The sequence below is a fragment of the Leucoraja erinacea genome, chromosome 3, assembly GCF_028641065.1.
Source record: "Leucoraja erinacea ecotype New England chromosome 3, Leri_hhj_1, whole genome shotgun sequence".
Lineage (NCBI taxonomy): Eukaryota > Metazoa > Chordata > Chondrichthyes > Rajiformes > Rajidae > Leucoraja > Leucoraja erinaceus.
This window is the reverse complement of record NC_073379.1, coordinates 75572699-75592948: the sequence shown is the minus strand read 5'-3', so window position 1 is coordinate 75592948 and position 20250 is coordinate 75572699. Positions and strand designations below refer to the sequence as shown.

General features: G+C 43.4%; 1 protein-coding gene across 4 annotated transcripts in view; it reads right to left on the bottom strand.

The window, feature by feature from the left end:
• LOC129695746 (uncharacterized) overlaps positions 1-20250 on the bottom strand; it is a 135912-nt gene that overhangs the window by 100380 nt on the left and 15282 nt on the right. For all 4 annotated transcript variants that reach the window (XM_055632987.1, XM_055632988.1, XM_055632986.1 and 1 more), the window contains 2 exons: positions 12577-12662; positions 10237-10392 (listed from right to left, as the gene is read on the bottom strand). In XM_055632987.1, coding sequence (XP_055488962.1) covers positions 10237-10392; positions 12577-12662 — 242 coding nt within the window. The remainder of the gene's footprint in view (positions 1-10236; positions 10393-12576; positions 12663-20250) is intronic.

Sequence of the window (20250 nt, the reverse complement as noted above, 5' to 3'; positions counted from 1 at the left end):
TTTGCCTTCATGCTCTGTTCACAAGTAACAACACACCACACAGTAAACCATTAAGAATAAAACATAAAAACTTTAAGAATAAAGCATTATAGTTTAATAATGTGAATGAAATAAAATTCCAGAGCAAATATATTAAATAGAGTGATGTTAGAAATACAGAAATACGTCAACTTAGATTGTAGTGTAAATCAGCTTGGTTATAAAAATGGCAAATGGAATCCCTTTGGTTTTACATCCAAAGACACATAAGGAAGCATTCAGTTCATGGGTATTTTGTACAAATTCTGAGCATGTGGTTTGTAATGTTGTCCAGCCCAGGGCAAAATATAAAATCAATGGGATGCACCATTACTTCATCACAACATCATAAATATGAGAAACTACAGTCATTAAAAAAGTTAGGACAAGAGGGGTGATAGTTTAATGCAGATAATGATATATATTACTTTAATTAGTTTGTTTGCTAAAAAAAGTTAGAATTCAACGGTCGTCAGAAATAATTAAAGATGAATTTAGAAAAGCATGTCATACAGTAAACATGAAAGGTGACAAGTACATGGAAAGTAAGTGAGGTTAGACTATATGGCTAATACAGAGAAAAAATAAAGGGAGATTTTAAAGGTAAATATCATTTTGTAAAATTCATTAATACTGTGATACCAAATGTAGTAAATGAATCTCAGCAATGGAACACGATGAACTACCTCTTGCACTAAAATCGTAGGGGGGGAGGGAGGGGGTCCCCCTCCCAGTGGTACGGAATGTTTGCATTTTTCAGCTTGAAATTGTGCAATATGGTGCATACTGTAGCGAGTCTTTTAACTTACACTTGAATGCAATATATATGCTTTAAATTGGATTGGAACATTTTTGAAAGGGGGGAGGCTGAGCGATCACTGATCACTGGCCTTGGGGGTACCCGGTGAGGGAGTGGAGCAACCGAGTGGGAAGAGGGTGTGGAGGAAGGGTGTCCCCCCTCCCAGGGTAGGAACATTTTGAAATTTGATGTATTAAAATCATGTTTTAGTGCACTGTAGAAGTATGATTTTAATGTTTTTTATATGAAGTATTTTTAATAGGTAATTTTTTAAGGGGTAACTTTATCCACACAAAGGGTGATGGGTGTATGGAACAAGTTGCCAGAGGAGGTAGTTGAGGCAGGGACCATCCCAACATTTAAAAAAAAAAGTTAGACTGATACATGGATAGGACAGGTTTGGAGGTATGGACCAAAATCAGGTAGCATAGCTGGGACATGTTGGCGGGTGTTGGCAAGTTGCACCGAAGGGCCTGTTTTCACACTGTATCACTATGACTACATCGTACCTCCACCATGCATGAATGTTTCAAAATCAAGTGATCGAGTTTTATTGCCATATAATCAAGCATAGAAACATAGAAAATAGGTGCAGGAATAGCCACTGGTTGTCTTCCAGGATGCACCGAGCCGCAGCCTGATCCATGCCGGTCACCTGGGCGAATTCGGCACAGACTCTCTCTCTCTCTCTCTCTCCTCCCTCTCTTCCGCTCTCTCTCCTCTCAACACCCTCTGTCTTTCCCCCTCCTCTCCTCTCTCCTCTCTCCCTCTCTGTCTCTGTCTGTCTCTCCTCTCTCTCCCGTCCCCTCTCTCTCTCTCCCTCTCTTCCCCTCTCTCCCCTCTCTCTCTCTCCCCTCCACCCTCTCTCTTCCCCTCTCTCTCCCTCCCACCTCTCTCTCCCCCCTCTCTCTCCCTCTCTCCCTCTCTCTCTCTCTCTTTCCCCTAACTCTCTCTCCCCTCTCTTTCCCCTAACTCTCTCTCTCCTCTCTCTTTCTCTCTCTCTCCCCTTCTCTCTCTCCTCTCTCTCTCTCTCTCTCTCCCCTCTCTCTCCCCCTCGCTTCCCCCTCTCTCTCTCTTTCTCCATCCCTCTCTATCTCGCCCTCTCCACACAATCTCCCCTCTCTCTCTCCTCTCTCCCCCCCTCTCTCTCTCTCTCCCCTCTCTCTCTCCTCTCCCTCTCTCTCTCTGCCCCATTTCTCCCTCTCACCCTCACTCTCCCCCTGGCTCTCTCTCCCCTCTCTCTTTCTCCTCTGTCTCTATCTCCTCTTTCTCTTTGCCCCCCCCCTTCTCTCTCTTTCCCCCGTTTTCTCTTTCCCCTCTCTCCCTCTTCCCCTCTCTTCTTTTACCGCCTCTCTCTCTCCCCCTCTCCTACCTCTCCTCCCTCTCCCCCCCTCTCTCTCTTCCCTCTTTCTTCCCTCTCACCCCTCTCTCTTCCCCCCTCTCCCAACTCACTCTCCTCCCTCTCTCTCCCCTCTCCTTCTTCTCTCTCTCCATTCATCCCCCTCTGTCTCTCCCCTCTCTCTCCTCTCACCCCCCTCTCTCTCTCCCTACTGTCTCCCTGTCTCCTCCTTCCCCTCTCTCTCTCTCTCCACTGAAGGAGGGTTCTGCTCCCATCCCTCCTTCAGCCCCGGCTCTCCAACACCCGCGGACCATGCAGTTTATCCGAGTTTCAAAATTTTCATTGATCACGGAATTTCTCACCACAGAGCGTGAGAAATTTCTGATCAGCGTGAGGGCGAGAGAGTTTGCTTGAGGGCGTAATTCTCATGCTCAAAGCGTGAGAGTTGGCAGCCCTAATACCATCAGGTCCAGGCGCTTTCCGAGGGTTCACCCCCCTGAAGGATCTTCTGACGTCAGCCTCTGTGACTGTGACTGTAATAACATCAGGGCGATTGGGGGCTCGGGAAAGCACATCAGTATTCTCCCTATCAAAGCATGTGTAAAATGCATTGAGCTCGTCAGGGAGTGATGCTTCGCTGTCGTTTGAGCTGCCTCCTGATTTTTCGCCTTGTTGGAGGTGATGGCATTAGCAAAGTTTGAGCTTTGTGATATGGAGTTCAACCCAGGGATTGGTGACAAAAGCTGATTGATCTTTTTGTCAGGTAATCAACAGGAATTGGTGCAGAGAAAACTCAACATTCAATAGCTGGTCCATGTAGATCATACTTTAGAACTTTTTTAGACATTCGCTCCCATTTACAGGCCTTTTACAAGCTTTGATATCAGATGTGTCTGTATTGCAGCTTAGCAAAAGGGACTACAAAAGCATGAGGGAGGAGCTGGCCAAAGTTGACTGGAAAGGAACCCTAGCAGGGGTGATGGTGGAACACCAATGTCAGAAATTACTGGGAATAATCGGTAAGATGCAGGATCTTTTCATTCAGGGGGTGATCAATGAATGGCGGTGCTGGCTCGAAAGGCCGAATGGCCTCCTCCTGCACCTATTTTCTATGTTTCTATGTTTCTAAAAGAGGAAGAAAGATTCCAGGGAGAGAAAGAGGTGACCGTGGCTAACAAGGGAAGTCAAGGACAGTATAAAACTAAAAGAGAAGGCATATAACATAGAAAAGATTAGTGGGAAGCAAGAGTATTGGAAAAAGAACAATAGAAGGTAACTAAAAAGCCAATATGGGTAGAAAAGATGAAATACAAAGATAAGCTAGCCAATAATATAAAGAGGATAGCAAGAGTTTCTTCAGTTATATAAAGAGTAAGTAAGAGGCAAGAGTGGATGTTAGACCGCTGGGGAGGTTATAATGGGGAATGGAAAAATGACAGATGTGTTGAATAACTTCTTTGCGTCAGTCTTCATAGTGGAAGACACCAGCAACGTGCCTGAAATTCATGAGAGAGTCGGGGTGGAAGTTAGTGGAGTGGCTAATACTAGGGAGAAGGTGCTTGGGAAGCTGAAAGGGCTGAAGGTGGATAGGTCACCTGGACCGCATCCTAGGGTTCTGAAAGAGGTGGCTTTAGAAATTGTGGAGGCATTGATAGTGATATTTCAAGAATCACTAGAGACAGGAGTGGTCTCAGATGATTGGAATATTGCCAATATTACCCCGCTGCACAAGAAGGGAGCAAAGCAGAATAGTAGGAACTATAAGCCGGTTAGTCTGACTTCGGTGGTTGGTAAGACTTTAGAGTCCATTATAAAGGATGAGGTTATGGAGTTCATGATAAAATAGGCCGAAGTATAGCTTTGTGAAGGGGAGGTCTTGCTTCACAAATTTGCTGGAATTCTTTGAAGAAGTAAATGGCAGGACAGACAAAGGAGAGTCAGTAGATTTTGTTTATTTAGATTTTCATAAAGCCTTTGATAAGGTGCCACATGTGAGGCTGCTAAGGAAGATGAGAACCCATGGTATCAAAGGGAAGATACTAGCATGGATAGAAGGTTGGCGTATGTCAGAAGACAGAGTGGCAATAAAGGGGGGCTTTTTCTGGTTGGCTGCTAGTGACTAGCGGCGTTCCGAAGGGGTCGGTGCTGGGGCCGCTACTCTTCACGTTATATCAATGATTTGGGCGAGAGGATTGAAGGCTTTGTGGCCATGTTTGCGGATGATACAAAAATAGGTGGAAGGGCAGGTAATGTAGAGAAAGCAGGGACTCTGCAGATGGAAGGACAGGTTTGGAGAATGGGCAGAGAAAATGGCAGATGGAATATAGTGTAGCAAAGTGTGGAGTCATGCATTTACGTACAGGTGCACAACCTTTTATCCGAAGTTCCAAATAACGAAAACCTCCGAATAGCGACATTTTTTCAGTCCTTGAAGAAAGGTCCTTGAAAACGTTCACCGAGTACGGCCCGCAGAGGTGACAGCGGAACCTCCGGTCGGTCCTCGAAGAAAGGGGAACTAAATCCCCATTCATAAAAGAGAAGGTGAGGGTATATTGCGCGGGAGGGTTAATAATTGACAATCTGCTGCTGCCTGCCCGCTGAGTTAAAAAGTTCCCACGGTAGACTCACGATACACTGTGTATCGTGAGTCTTGCATGAGAACTTTTTAACTCAGCGGGCAGGCAGCAGCAAATTGTCGCTCCCTTAAGTTTCACCCCACCTACACCCCTCTGCTTCCAGGCCATGTGTGTGACCCCTTCCCTCCCCTCTCCAGCTCCCCGCCCATTGCACCGGCGCGGGGGCTTTGCACTGTCTTCACGTCGGAGCTAGTGCCAATCACCGGAGACGTCAGAACCAACGGGACAGCGGCCCCCAGGCCCACTGCAAGCACGGAGATCCCAGAGACCCACAGCCAGCAGCAGCCCAGCCCCGTTCCAATTCCAGAGGAACACGCTCCCCGTAGGGACCGAAGCTGATGGTGTGCAAGGTGCGTCTTGGTCTTGAGGTTGCGGATGAGGGGGCGCAGCTCGGGCTGTGACGTCTCCGGCCACCCCCCTGTACAGGAGCTGAGACTGGGAACTGTGGAGTTGTTTGCCGTTGCAGAGGGAGGGGGCAAGGGCGGTACAGTTCCCAGTCTCAGCTCCAGTCCAGGGGGGTGACCGGAGACGTCAGGACCAACGGGACACCGACTGCAAGCACGGAGATCCCAGAGACTCACAGCCAGCAGCAACTCTAGCCCAGCCCCGCTCCAACTCCAGAGGAACCCGGGTTGCGGATGAGGGGGCGCAGCTCGAGTTGTGGGTGAACTGCCACTTGTCGCTGTAGCGGCGCATCGGGGAGCGGGTTCCTGTTGGTCCTGACGTCTCCGGCCATCCCCCTGGACAGGAGCTGAGAGACGTCAGGACCACCAGAAGCCGCTCCCCGATGCGCCGCTACAGCGACAAGTGGCAGTTCGCCCACAGCCCGAGCTGCGCCCCCTCATCGGGACACCGACCCCCAGGCCCACTGCAAGCACGGAGATCCCAGAGACTCACAGCCAGCAACAACTCTAGCCCAGCCCCGCTGCAACTCCAGAGGAACCCGGGTTGCGGATGAGGGGGCGCAGCTCGGGCTGTGGGCGAACTGCCACTTGTCGCCGTAGCGGCCCATCGGGCAGCGGATTCCTCTGGAGTTGGAGGGACAGGGAGACACAGCGGCTTTTGAGAATGGTGGGCAATCACTTCCAAAGTTCTGCCCACACAGTCAGTACACCTCTCCTACACTTGTCTCCCGCACTAAGATTATCTCGCAGAGAATGATCCCAGCCTAACCCTCCCTATTCTCTCCTATTCTGCAAGAAAAAACTACATTGAAAGCTGAAACTCGCGATCTAGTAACTGCCGGGATCGAGGCGCAAATTCGCGACTTTGCGGATATGAGCCGAGCACTCTACCACTGAGCCAGTCGTTAAAATCTACGCTAAAAATCTTCCATTCCGAAAGCCGAAAAATTCTGAATTACGAAAAGTGTCTGGTCCCAAGGCTTTCGGATAAAAGGTTGTGCACCTGTAGTAGGAATAAAGGCGTAGACTATTTTCTAAAAGGGGAGAGAATCGGAGGTGTAAAGGGACTTGGGTGTGCTGGTGCAGGATTCCCTAAAAGTTAATCTGCAAATCAATAGACAATAGACAATAGGTGTATTTGGCCCTTCGAGCCAGCACCGCCATTCACTGTGATCATGGCTGATCATCCACATTCAATACCTCGTTCCGACCTTCTCACCATATCCCCTGACTCCGCTATCTTTAAGAGCTTTCAAACTCTCTCTTGAAAGCATCCAGAGAATTGGCCTCCACTGCCTTCTGAGGCAGAGAATTCCACATTCACAACTCTCTGGCTGAAAATGTTTTTCCTCATATTTATTTTTATTTTTAAACTGTGGTCCTGGTTCTGGACTCCCCCAACATGTTTCCTGCCTCTAGCATGTCCAATCCCTTCATAATCTTATATGTTTCAATAAGATCCCCGCTCAGCCTTCTAAATTCCAGAGTATACAAGCCCAGCCGCTCCATTCTATCAACATATGGCAGTCTGCCATACTCGGATTAACCTCGTGAATCTATGCTGCACTCCCGTAATAGCAAGAATGTCCTTCCTCAAATTTGGAGACCAAAACTGCACACAATATTCCAGGTGTGGTCTCACTATGGCCCTGTACAACTACAGAAGGACCTCTTTGTTCCTATACTCAACTCCTCTTGTTATGAAGGCCAACATGTCATTAACTCTCTCCACGGCCTGCTGTACCTGCATGCTCACTTTCAGTGACTGATGAACAAGGACCCCCAAATCTCTTTGTACTTCCCCTATTCCCAACTTAACACCATTCAGATAGTTATCTGCCTTCCTGTTTTTGCCACCAAAGTGGATAACCTCACAATTATCCACATTAAACTGCATCTGCCATGCATCTGCCCACCCACCCAACCTGTCCAAGTTACCCTGCATTCTCATAGCACCCTCCTCACAGTTCTCACTGCCACCCAGCTTTGTGTCATCTGCAAATTTGCTAATGATACTTTGAATCCCTTCATCGAATCGGTAGTAAAGAAAGCAAACTCAGTGCTTGCATTTATTTCAAGAGGGATTGTGTACAAAAACAGGGATGTAATGTTGAGGCTCTATAAGGCGCTGGTAAGGCCGCATTTGTAATACTGTGAGCTATTTAGGGCATCATATATGAGGAAGGATGTGCTGGTTTCAGAGGACGTTTACAAGAATGATCCCAGGAATGAGCAGTTAACCTACGATGAGCGTTTGTCGGCACTGGGCCTGTACTCACTGGAATTTAGAAGAATGAGGGGGAACCTCATTGGAACATAAAGAACAGTGAAAGGCTTGGATAGAGTGGAAGTGGAGAGGATGTTTCCACTAGTGGTAGAGTCTAGAACTAGATGTCACAGCCTCAGAATTAAAGGACATTCTTTCAGGAAGGAGATGAGGAAAAATGTCTTTAATCGGAGGATGGTGAATCTGTGGAATTCTTTCACACTGAAGGCTGTGGAGGCCAAGTCAGTGCATATTTTTAAGGCAGAGATAGGTATTGATTGTACAGGTGTCAGAGGTTATGGGGAGGAGGTAGGAGTATGGGGTTAGGAGGGAGATAGATAAGCCGTGATTGAATGGTGGGGTAGACTTGATGGGCCGAATGGCCTAATTCTACTCCTATCACTTATGGCCTTTCCAGTTACCACTCACAGTAACTTTAAAATGAGAAGATAGAGACAAAAAGCTGGAGTAACTTAGCGGGTCAGGCAGCATCTCTGGAGAAAAGGAATGTGACATTTCGGGTCGAGGCCCTTCTTCAGACTGAGCGTTAGGGGAAAGGGAAACAAGAGAAATAGATGGTACACAGAACATATGCAAAGATATGCAAAAAGCAACGATGATCAAGGAAAGGTGGAGCCCACAATGGTTCATTGTTGGCAGTGGGATATGTGAATACAAGTTATACAGTCAGTAAAACTCAACAGTTAAAATTAGAACACAGTTTGATTTTGTGTTTAGGATCACAATGAAGAGATTGGATATTAAATTGGAGAAGAACATTATTCTTGCACTTCTGTTACAGAGCTTTGGATGCAGAATATCAGTAAGGCTTCCTTACTCCCCTATGCCAAGCGGCTGTTCCAGTGGTAACAAATAGATAAAATACATGAAATCCATACTGTGCCTTTTCGCTCTATTCATGCGTTCTGAGATCAGAACACTGACTCAATGTAAAACTTGAACAGCTGGTTTACATGCAAAGCAAGTATGACGCATTTTCTATGAAAATATTGAAATTAGATACTCCAGTCAGCATAAATCCAGAACACTTTAAAATTCCAATACGTATTAGAATGCAAATTTTCTTTCTCCTGATGTCAGCTGCTGCCAGTGCATTCATCAGAAATCTGTGTATCTAGCAAGAGTAACATCAGCAGGTGGGCTGAAAACCCGACCAAACAGAAGGCATTTTCAGGATGGCACAATGGCGCAGCAGTAGAGTTGCGGCTTTATAGCGCCAGAGACCTGTGTTCGATCCTGACTACGGGTTTTCTCTGAATGGAGTTTGTAGTTCTTCCTGTGACTACATGGGTTTTCTCCGAGTGCTCTGGTTTCCTATCACATCCCAAAGACGTGCGGGTTTGTAGATTAAAAATGGCTTCTGTAAATTATCACTAGTGTGTAGGATAGATCTGGTGCACAAGTGATTGTTGGTCAGTGCGGACAAGGTAGGCCGAAGGGCCTGTTTCCATGCTGTATCTCTACACTAAACTACACTAAATGTACAGAAAGTCAAAAAGTAAAATATTTGTTTTCACTTCAGCTTATTACAGAAAGTGAAATGAAGGCTCGGACACATATATAAACAGACTGGAAAAAAATTGATTATTTTTAAATGCATAGAAATTTTAAATACCAACCAGAGAGCAGTCCTGACCTATCATCTACCTCATTGGAGACCCTCGGACTATCTTTACCCGGACGTTATTGGACTTTGTCTTGCATGAAACATTATTCCCTTTATCCTGTATCTGTACACCGTAGATAGCTTGATTGTAATCATGTATAGTCTTTCGGCTGACTGTTTAGCACGCAATGAAAAAGCTTTTCACTGCACCTCATTACACGTGACAATAAACTGAACTGAACATTTTGTTAAAAATAGTATCCACACATATAATGTTAGATTTTCACAACCATGTTCAGTTTTAATTATTACTTAAAATGTCATTAATATTTAGTTACACGTTGAACATCTTCAGTGGTTTTTAGTAAAAGGATATATATTTTTAATGATATTCAAGACACTGTGTTGATTCAGGATTGTGCAATGCCCAAACCAGCTGAGAATTTCACACAGTAATAATAGTGAAAGCTAATATTTTTACATTATAATCACAAATTCCCAGCCATGTGTTTCAGTAGCAACAAAATATAACACATAATCTTGGAACTAGTACAATGAGAGGACTCCCCCGACGCCGGAACAACATCACCCGGCAAGAGCGGCCTGGAACATCGGGCCTCCGTAGAGGCAACTGTGGAGGCCTCAATTGGCCTGACTATGGGGGAACTGGGGTCGGGGACTGGACTTTGTGCCTTCCCTCATAATGGGAACCATTGTGGGGGGATGTTTTCATGTTAAAGTTCTTTAGTATTGTCATGTTTGTATTCTTTTTTTTATGTGCTGCATTGGCATAACAAATTCCACCAGCCTGGCTGTGTGGTCATTAAAAAAAAAATAATAATCAATCAATCAATCAATTAATTATGTTTATACACATTGTGAAATCTGACTTCATCTGATATAAATACATTATTGAAATCAGTAAAATCAATATAAAAGGATAGATAAAGTGAATAGGAAAATAGCAAAGACATGATTAAAAATCATTCATTATACTAGGTCATGGCCAATACAAAAATGACTCACATTGATTTTGATTTATACTCAATTAGATATAATATAAGATTTTAAATATTATCTGAAATTTCACAGCATACACTGGAGAACAAAAGGCATTTGAAATGGAAGTTTTATTGTTTAAACTTACGAGGTTTTGTCGTTGGCCTTCCAGCCACTGTTGCATTTTGAAAGAATATTTTAGATTTGCGTGCTCCTTGTGGTGCTTGTTTATTGTCCAGAATATTAGCACTTAAGGGCCTTTTGATGTGTTGCTTTCCCGGCCCCTTACTGTTCATCATTTTCACTAACAAGAAAACACTCAATTTAGATTTTATTTTAAAAAGTCATTAATTTCCAAAGAAATGAACCCACACACAATTGGCGTTATTACTGATATTTTAAATGGAATTAATGGTCTGTATATAATTAAGTTGATCAATCGGAAATGTTTGCCATGAGCGAAATGCTTAGAATAAATTTGATTATCAAATGTAGATTCATAACAATGGTTCAATGATCTTTTCTTGAAATGAAATGCAGTTTGGAGATCATCACAGTTCTGCTTTGCATGCAATAAAGGTTCATTATTTTTCGACAAGATTATTCTGCCTCTGCCTACTACTCATCTTTCACATATCTGTATAAAGCCAACTTAACATCTGTACTAAAAAAACCCAGCTTCTGTCTTGTTATAATTAACATGTGCTTAATACCTCAACCCAAAAGATAATTGACCTGGTGTTAACACTGTTTCTCTCTTCATAGATACTGCCTAATCTGTTCAATATGTCCATCATTTTCTGTTTTTATTCCATCTTTGTTCCCACACCAGTTAAAGCAAAGAATCTCTCAACATCCACCATAGTAAGACCCTCTAAAACCTAATACAGTTACACAATATACAACATTTTATTTTGTGTGGAAACAGAAACTCCCCCACAGTAGCGGAGTGCCTGCATCAGGGATGTTACCTTGCACTACTGCAGAGAATCAGGACTGGTTGGAATTGTTGGTAACATATTAGAAATTGGGGAAGAAAGAGATGGGGGAATGAAGTCAGAAGGGATGAGGATGGGGAGACTGGGGAACAGGATAAGACGATCAGATTTAAGAGTGAGAAATATGTCTAGGCGTGGAGGCTAAGCATTTTGTGCAGATTCACAAATAAGGGCAACATGATCAACAGAGGAGTCCTGAGAGGAGCATCCGGCAAAGAGGTGAGTGAACTCAGGGGACATTATTGTGGGTAAATATTGAAATACTATTTCCACTGAAATATAAAAAGAGCAGAAGGTTCAAGTAATCGTATTTGGAGACAAAAGGAGAAAGGGAAGGCTCATTAAATGGGTATTTGTTCTAGAATTATCACCTGACATAATTCCATAACAGTTTTCAACCCATCCCTAATCTACCCCAATGATGCATCGAATCTGGTAATGAAATCAACATGAAACTTGGATGTTTTAAACAGATTGAATGTGAGCAGAAGAGTTGTCAGTATTGGAAGTCCCCTCAGCGGTTAGTACAAATAATTAATTAGCGAGAGAACATAATTCAGCCTCTTCCTTTACCTGCAGACCTTATAATGTCTGATTGTTTTTGTAAATGCTCTCTGCCTGAAGCTGCTGCTAATTTCTGTAGCTGAGAAACATGCATTAGGTGGAAAAAAACAATTAATAACATTGCATTCCTACAGTGAAGTTTCAAAATTGTTCATCTTATAGCTGCAGGTTGCTTTGCTTGAGATATTCATTCAGAAGCACCACCATTGCAGTCATATACCTGGAATAAACAGGAGTAGGGCACCTGCTCAACTATGCTTCAACTGCCTTTACCAAAGAATGCCTGGATTAAGTGCACATGTAATGTAATGTAATGCCATTTTATTGTCACTATACACATGTACAATGAGATTAAAAGCAGCTCCTACTCAGTGCAGACATGTAATTAATCAAAAACAAAGACAAAAACAAAAGGGGGGGGGGGGGGAATAAGGTACACAGTTCTGCGGCGCTACATGGACATTAATGTCGAGCAGACGCCTTGCTGGCTGAGTTTTACCACCAGTGAGGCTGTATTTCACGAATTAGGAGGAAGAAAGGCCCAGCTGTAGGACAAAGACAGGCATTTTGGACTGGCTGGTGGTTTCTAAGCCTTCTGACAGTGGCATGGTATCTGTTAGGAGGCCTACAAGTCAGAGTTCTGCAAGAAAAACATGGCTACACACTTTCCCTTCTTCATTGTACTGACTAATTCTGTTTACAGACTCTTCAATCTCAGTTGATTACTAGGTTCCTCTCCAGTGCATTAGGCCACTGCTGGAAATTGATATGTTTTTGGTGCAACCACAGTAAATATAAATTGACTTTGGAAATGACCCCAATTACATGTTGCAGAAATTACACCTGCCTCTTAAGTGAAGTTCTGGAAAATAATTGAGCTACAAACACAGCTAGAGATGTATTTCCCCACAGTTGTAAGATCATACCAGCTGAAGGACCATCATGTGGCAGTGGTTTTCCTTTCTTTCCCTGACAGTCTGCAATTGGTCCTGAGTGATTTATTTGTATTGACCTACAGAAGATAAAACAATGATAACATTCTAAGTACTATTCAGATAAAGCTTACATCATCGAGGTAACTGGAGCTCTCTTAAAAATTCATCATTGCTTTTGGGGCAGAGTTCCAGCACTATGCATACACACAGTTTAGTCAAGTTAAGTTTAGAGATACAGTGCGGAAACAGGCCCTTCGGCACACGGAGCCGCATCAACCAGTGAACCCCGCATATTAACACTCTCCTACATGCACCAGGGGCAAATAACCTACAAACCTGTAAGTCTTCGGAGTGTGAGAGGAAACCGAAGATTTCGGAGAAATCCCACATAGTCACAGGGAGAACGTACAAACTCCGTACAGACAACGCCCGTAGATGGGATCAAACCCGTGTCTCTGGCACTGCAAGCGCTATAAGGTTGCTACTTCTGCTGCGCCACCGTAACACCTGGTCTAGAAACTGGCAGATCAGACGTTCGATGGCTCTGAATAAATTGTCATTTACAAGGTTTTGTATCAGAATACTTGCATGCAGGTGAGAAACCACCACCAAAATACAAAATTGATAGCATTTAAAATGAATACTTGAATCACCTGTGTCTAGAAGGCTAAGGACCAAATGCTGGAAAATTGTATTAATCCAGATGAATGCCCCATATATGTGATGGGTCGCATGGGCTGTTTCTGTATTGCACAAGTCCATGACTCTACAAACTTGCTGAGGAGACATTATTGTCTTGTGGGCAGACTTTTACCTCTTGACATTTACTGTTCTCAATGCCCAAATTCATAGTCATGACACTGTCAGCGGCAATCCACACAAATCCTAAAAAGTGCTAGAATATTCAGGGCCACCATTGGAAAATCTCCCAAATCCTATCTAATTTCCCCTGATATACAATGGGCCATCCAAACTTCACAGTGCAAAAATGGTGAGCTGTCTCTGGACTCCCACAGGCAGGCAGCAGGCCAGCCAGATTAATGAGTCCGAGCACAACAATGGGTCCTGCTGCCCACCGCCGTTGGATTTCAACCTTGGAATTAAAACTCCCCTTCAAATTTATTCCACATCATTTCTCAATATATGCTATCACCATGAGTAATGCAAAAGCTATTTTTTGATAACTGGGTCTGATTCATGGTCTTTTCATATTGTTCAAGATAGAATTAGAGATCAATATATTTCAGGTTTCCTAGTTAAGCACGAAAGGTTTTGAATGTACTGTGGGTCCGCCATTGTTAACAGATTCTTGTGACTCATGTTAGATTGTAATTCTAAGTATTCAACATGAAAATACTGCCATGGTTTCATATTTGTGCCATATTTATTTGGCACTGCTCCATCTCAATCCCTTTATACTAAAATGCAGGGTTGTTATGCAAACTGTTAATCAACATAAAATAACTTGCAGAACAATTTCATATTCAAGCACTTTTTTTTTTAAAGCTAAGGATTTGGGAATTGCTAATCCTACAGTATTTTAGATAAGCTTTTATTTATTTTCACTGTTGATATATTTTTGTAAACGAGAAGTTAGCAATATTTTAGCTATCAAATATAATTTTAAAATCTGTTATTTATAAAGCAAGAGCAAAAATATAATTCAACTTTATTTTTAATTAACTGCATTTCATCATACTGCATGGCCCAATTTCGACACACTATTGCTTCCTATCGCACTCACTCATCATACCTTAGTCTGTCTGCCTCTCCCAACACCTATTGTACTTCTCCCCATTCCATTTCACATCCACATTTCCCATCTTCCCCCCAAACCTTCCATTCTTCCATCTGCCCACTCTCTTAGTTCCTCTCTCTGCCATTCCTTAGATTTGCATTACTAAACTCTACAAAAATGGAGCCACGTCTTTGAATCATAGAATTACATTGCATCGAAATAGATCCTTTGGCCCAACTCATCCATGATGACCAAGTTGCCTAGCTGAGCATCTCATTTGTGTCTGTTTGGCCTACATCCCTTTTAACCTTCCCTATCCATGTACCAACCAAATGTCTTTTAAATGTTGTAATTGTCCCCCTCTCTACCACTGTTAGATTGTTCCACAAATCCTCTACTCTCTGTGCGAAAAAAGTCTATTCTAAATCACTCACTGTAAATCGCTGCCCTCTAGTTATTGTGATTTTATATACCTCTATAAAGTCACCCTAAGGACAAAAGTCCCAGCCTACCCAGTCTCATCTTTTAACTGTCCCAGTATCATTGTTGTTAATCTTCTCTGCATCCTGTCCAACTTAATGCCATCCTTCCTATAGATAGCTAACCACCAATGCACATAATACCGCATGTGTGGTCTCACCAACATCACATACAGTTGTGACTTGAACTCATTGCCCCAGCTAATGAAGGCAAACATGCTAAATGCCTCTACACCATGCTGTGCATCTATGTTATGTGAAGATATGTGAAAAGAAAGAGATTAGTTAAAACAAATGTAGGTCCCTTGCAGTCAGAAACAGGTGCGTTGATCATGGGGAACAAGGATATGGCGGACCAATTGAATAACTACTTTGGTTCCGTCTTCACTAAGGAAGACATAAATAATTTGCTGGAAATAGCAGGGGACCGCGGATCAAAGGAGTTGGAGGAATTGAGTGAAATCCAGGTTAGCCGAGAAGTGGCGTTGCGTAAATTGAATGGATTAAAGGCCGATAAATCCCCAGGGCCAGATAGGCTGCATCCCAGAGTACTTAAGGAAGTAGCTCCAGAAATAGTGGATGCATTAGTAATAATCTTTCAAAACTCTTTAGATTCTGGAGTAGTTCCTGAAGATTGGCGGGTAGCAAACGTAACCCCACTTTTTAAGAAGGGAGGGAGAGAGAAAATGGGGAATTACAGACCAGTTAGTCTAACATCGGTAGTGGGGAAACTGCTAGAGTCAGTTATTAAAGATGGGATAGCAGCACATTTGGAAAGTGGTGAAATCATTGGACAAAGTCAGCATGGATTTACGAAAGGTAAATCATGTCTGACGAATCTTATAGAATTTTTCGAGGATGTAACTAGTAGCGTGGATAGGGGAGAACCAGTGGATGTGGTGTATCTGGACTTCCAGAAGGCTTTCGACAAGGTCTCACATAAGAGATTAGTATACAAACTTAAAGCACAAGGCATTGGGGGTTCAGTATTGATGTGGATAGAGAACTGGCTGGCAAACAGGAAGCAAAGAGTAGGAGTAAACGGGTCCTTTTCACAATGGCAGGCAGTGACTAGTGGGGTACCGCAAGGCTCAGTGCTGGGACCCCAGCTATTTACAATATATATTAATGATCTGGATGAGGGAATTGAAGGCAATATCCCCAAGTTTGCGGATGACACTAAGCTGGGGGGCAGTGTTAGCTGTGAGGAGGATGCTAGGAGACTACAAGGTGACTTGGATAGGCTGGGTGAGTGGGCAAATGTTTGGCAGATGCAGTATAATGTGGATAAATGTGAGGTTATCCATTTTGGTGGCAAAAACGGGAAAGCAGACTATTATCTAAATGGTGGCCGATTGGGAAAGGGGGAGATGCAGCGAGACCTGGGTATCATGGTACACCAGTCATTGAAGGTAGGCATGCAGGTGCAGCAGGCAGTAAAGAAAGCGAATGGTATGTTCGCTTTCATTGCAAAAGGATTTGAGTATAGGAGCAGGGAGGTTCTACTGCAGTTGTACAGGGTCTTGGTGAGACCACACCTGGAGCATTGCGTACAGTTTTGGTCTCCAAATCTGAGGAAGGACATTATTGCCATAGAGGGAGTGCAGAGACGGTTCACCAGACTGATTCCTGGGATGTCAGGACTGTCTTATGAAGAAAGACTGGATAGACTTGGTTTATACTCTCTAGAATTTAGGAGATTGAGAGGGAATCTTATAGAAACTTACAAAATTCTTAAGGGGTTGGACAGGCTAGATGCAGGAAGATTGTTCCCGATGTTAGGGAAGTCCAGGACAAGGGGTCACAGCTTAAGGATAAGGGGGAAATCCTTTAAAATCGAGATGAGAAGAACTTTTTTCACACAGTGAGTGGTGAATCGCTGGAACTCTCTGCCGCAGAGGGTAGTCGAGGCCAGTTCATTGGCTATATTTAAGAGGGAGTTAGATGTGGCCCTTGTGGCTAAGGGGATCAGAGGGTATGGAGAGAAGGCAGGTACGGGATACTGAGTTGGATGATCAGCCATGATCATATTGAATGGCGGTGCAGGCTCGAAGGGCCGAATGGCCTACTCCTGCACCTAATTTCTATGTTTCTATGTTACTACTTTCAATAAATCATATACTTGTATATCCCCCTTCTCAATCTATTTCCTGCTCTCTCATTCAACCACACATCCCTGTGCCTCCAACCCATTTCCATCATATCCATGGCATCCTATGGCTAACATGGAGACAGCTTTAACATTTCCCATGATGAGGGCATGCCTGCCATTCCTGCCGACTAACAAGCAGTAGTCCATGTAAAACATACCGATCCTGTTTTAACACCTCTTAAAGCATGCACATCACGGCACTTGTTTACTTAAAGCAAGGGCACTTCAATTTAGAATTTATTGTAGTAATATCAGACACGGCATGCTTGCTAACTTTAGCACATATTTACTGCACCAAAATATGTGCAATCCTGTTTTGAGATATACTGCTCACAATCTATTGTAAACGATGGCTTGGAAATTCAACATGCTCAAGGAGTGGATGACTTGTTATATAATAACCTACCCCCTTCTGCATTATTTATCTGAACTGGCTACTCCATGCATTGGTCCTGAAAGAATGACAGAGACTGCCAAGCAAATACAATGACACCAAACACCAAGCCACATTCGTTTTAACAGCAATTTCACTTACAAAGCTTGTGTACTCAAGGCCTGTGAAGCACACCGCCATTCACACTGAAGCTGGCCTTACACAGCGAGCTGAGGCCTGCTTCAGTGTAAGTTATGGTAGGGTTATGAATTAGAAGAATAGGCCTATCAGCCCCTCTAACTGCTATGTTATTTCACAAAGTCATGACTGGCCTGATTGCGACTTCAACTCTGCATTTCCTCCTTCCCATGGCAACCTTTCATTTCTTGATGTAAAATAATCTATCTTTCTCTACCTTAAGAAAATACATAGACTCTGTTTCTACCTTTCATTAAGTAAAAGAGTTCCAAATACTGATGCCTGCATGGAGTAAAAGTTTCACTTCAACTCTGTCTTAAATGGGTGACACATTAATTTTGATTTGACATTAAATAATCCACTACTGTGGAGTCCAAGCATCATTGACAGCTGGATCCGCCAAAAGGGAAACCCTTTATTTAAGTAAACGTTTGGCAATCAATAGATGGGAGTGGTTTGCTGGACATGCAGGTGAAGGTTATTAATATAGGGGTAGTGAGGAGTGAGGCTGATGTGAATGAATGCAAAGGAGGATTGATGTGCAATCACCTTAGTTTCAACCATAATGGAATGATTAAGGTCAGAGCCCCATTAACTAGTGTTATTTTTCATCTCAGCACCATGAAGCACAGATTGCCAGGCTTTGCCGTCCAGTTCTGTACTGCCAGGGACTCTTCTCATTCAAAGCGTGCAAGGCCAGCTTTACCGCTCACAATACCTTTGCCCTATAAATAAGAATATATACACTTCGGTAATCCCACCAGTACCTTGTTTCTAAGGGACATGTGTGACACTAGAGCAATAATATAATATTTTCATTTGTTCAGGTTTGAATTCTTAGTTATTGGTTAGTTATGTTATCTAATATGTAAATGTCTATAATTTCCTCGGTGGCTTTAACAGTATATTATGCATTTACATTACAGCACAACCATGATTTTGGTTGTGAACCTGCCACGTATAAGTTAGCAGTGCCCAAATCCACCAGCCTGCTCGGGACAAAGAACATCAACTTAACACAAGGCCAGGTCAGAGGGCAGGGTGATGGAGATGAGAAGCACATGGTGGTGGAAGGGTTGTGCATGCTAACGAAAGGTCAGGGTGAGGTTCAGACATTAGTGACTAAGGGGATGGGGGTGGAGTTGAAGTGGGAGGGCCTGTGATCACCAATCAAGGGTTGGTGTGTGTTCGTAAGTCTGGGGCTTGTGATCAAGAATGATGCAAGGTGTTGTCAGGTGAATGTTTCCTGGGAGGGTCTGCTCAAGAGCTAGGTATTTGATCTCTGGAGACAGTGAGATTGGGAGCAGGGAGTATTTGGGTGATCCATTGTGGGATTAGGTAATCAATGGTTAGTTGGGTTAGACCTTCAGTTGAGGGGCACGACTTGTCAGAACAACTGCGAGGGAGGGGAGTGTTGTGCCAATAACCTAAAAAGGACATACCTGAGTCACGTTCCCAGTACAGCCTGAGGAATTATTTATTTCACTCTTTGAAATTTACTCAAAATAATATAAATTGTTTCAATTCGATATTCATTCCACATAGACCTCAAAATAGCGATCCTCTACTATAATTCCAACACATAAAGTTACCAGAAAGCACATTAGATAAAATTAGTTGAATTTGGTTCAATGTTGCCTCCTGCTCAATGTGTTGATAAGTAACTTAAATTGCTTGATGAAGAATCAAAGTGCAGTAGAGTTTTCTTGATTCATGTTATTTCCTTCACTGTCCAGAAGATGGTGCTCATTGATAGGGTCTGAAGCACAGGAATAGGGCAAGCTGGTTTACAAACCAAATCGCTCCTTAGAATCACTCAAGCGAATCAGGTTTGAAGGCTATGGTGGATAAGTAGTGGCATTTTTCATCACATTTATGAAGGAGGAAACACTAGAGTTTATAACAGGCAAAGTACTGTTCAATCTGCTACAAAGCAGAAAAAAACCAATAAAGAAGACACAAAGACAATAGACAATAGGTGCAGGAGTAGGCCATTCGGCCCTTCGAGCCAGCACCACCATTTAATGTGATCATGGCTGATCATCCCCAATCAGTACCCCGTTCCTGCCTTCTCCCCATATCCCCTGACTCCGCTATTTTTAAGAGCCCTATCTAGCTAGCTCTCTCTTGAAAGCATCCAGAGAACCTGCCTCCACTGCCCTCTGAGGCAAAGAATTCCACAGACTGCAGATCTTGAGCAAAACACAAAGTGCTGGCAGAACATGGCAGGTCAGGCAGCATCGCTGCAGAATATGGATAGGTGATGTTTCAGGTACATAGGTTTTACATGAGTAGGCAGTTAAAAAAAGAGATAAAACTCATCAACATTACTTGGTCCTAAATGGACATGCAGAACAAGGCAATCAAGGCACCAGGTTAATTTGCTGATCAATGCTAATTAGATAATCTCAGCCAACTGGTTGTACATTTGCCTCACTGTTCCAAAGCCAAGAACGAAGGTACAGTTGCCAGGGTTCAACTCCTGGCTGAAATTTAGGAACCCCTACTGGAAAGCTGCTGTTTCATCGGATTAGGTGAAAAAAGGGCAGAACTGGTTTTGGTTTGATTTTGCACATGATTAATTAACGATGTGTAACGGGATCCCACCACTAGCCACATCTTCCCATCTCCACCCCTTACTGCAGAGATTGTCCCCTCCGTAACTCCCTGATTAACTTGTCCCTTCCCACCTAAATCTCCCTCCCCAGGTACCTTCCCCTGCAAC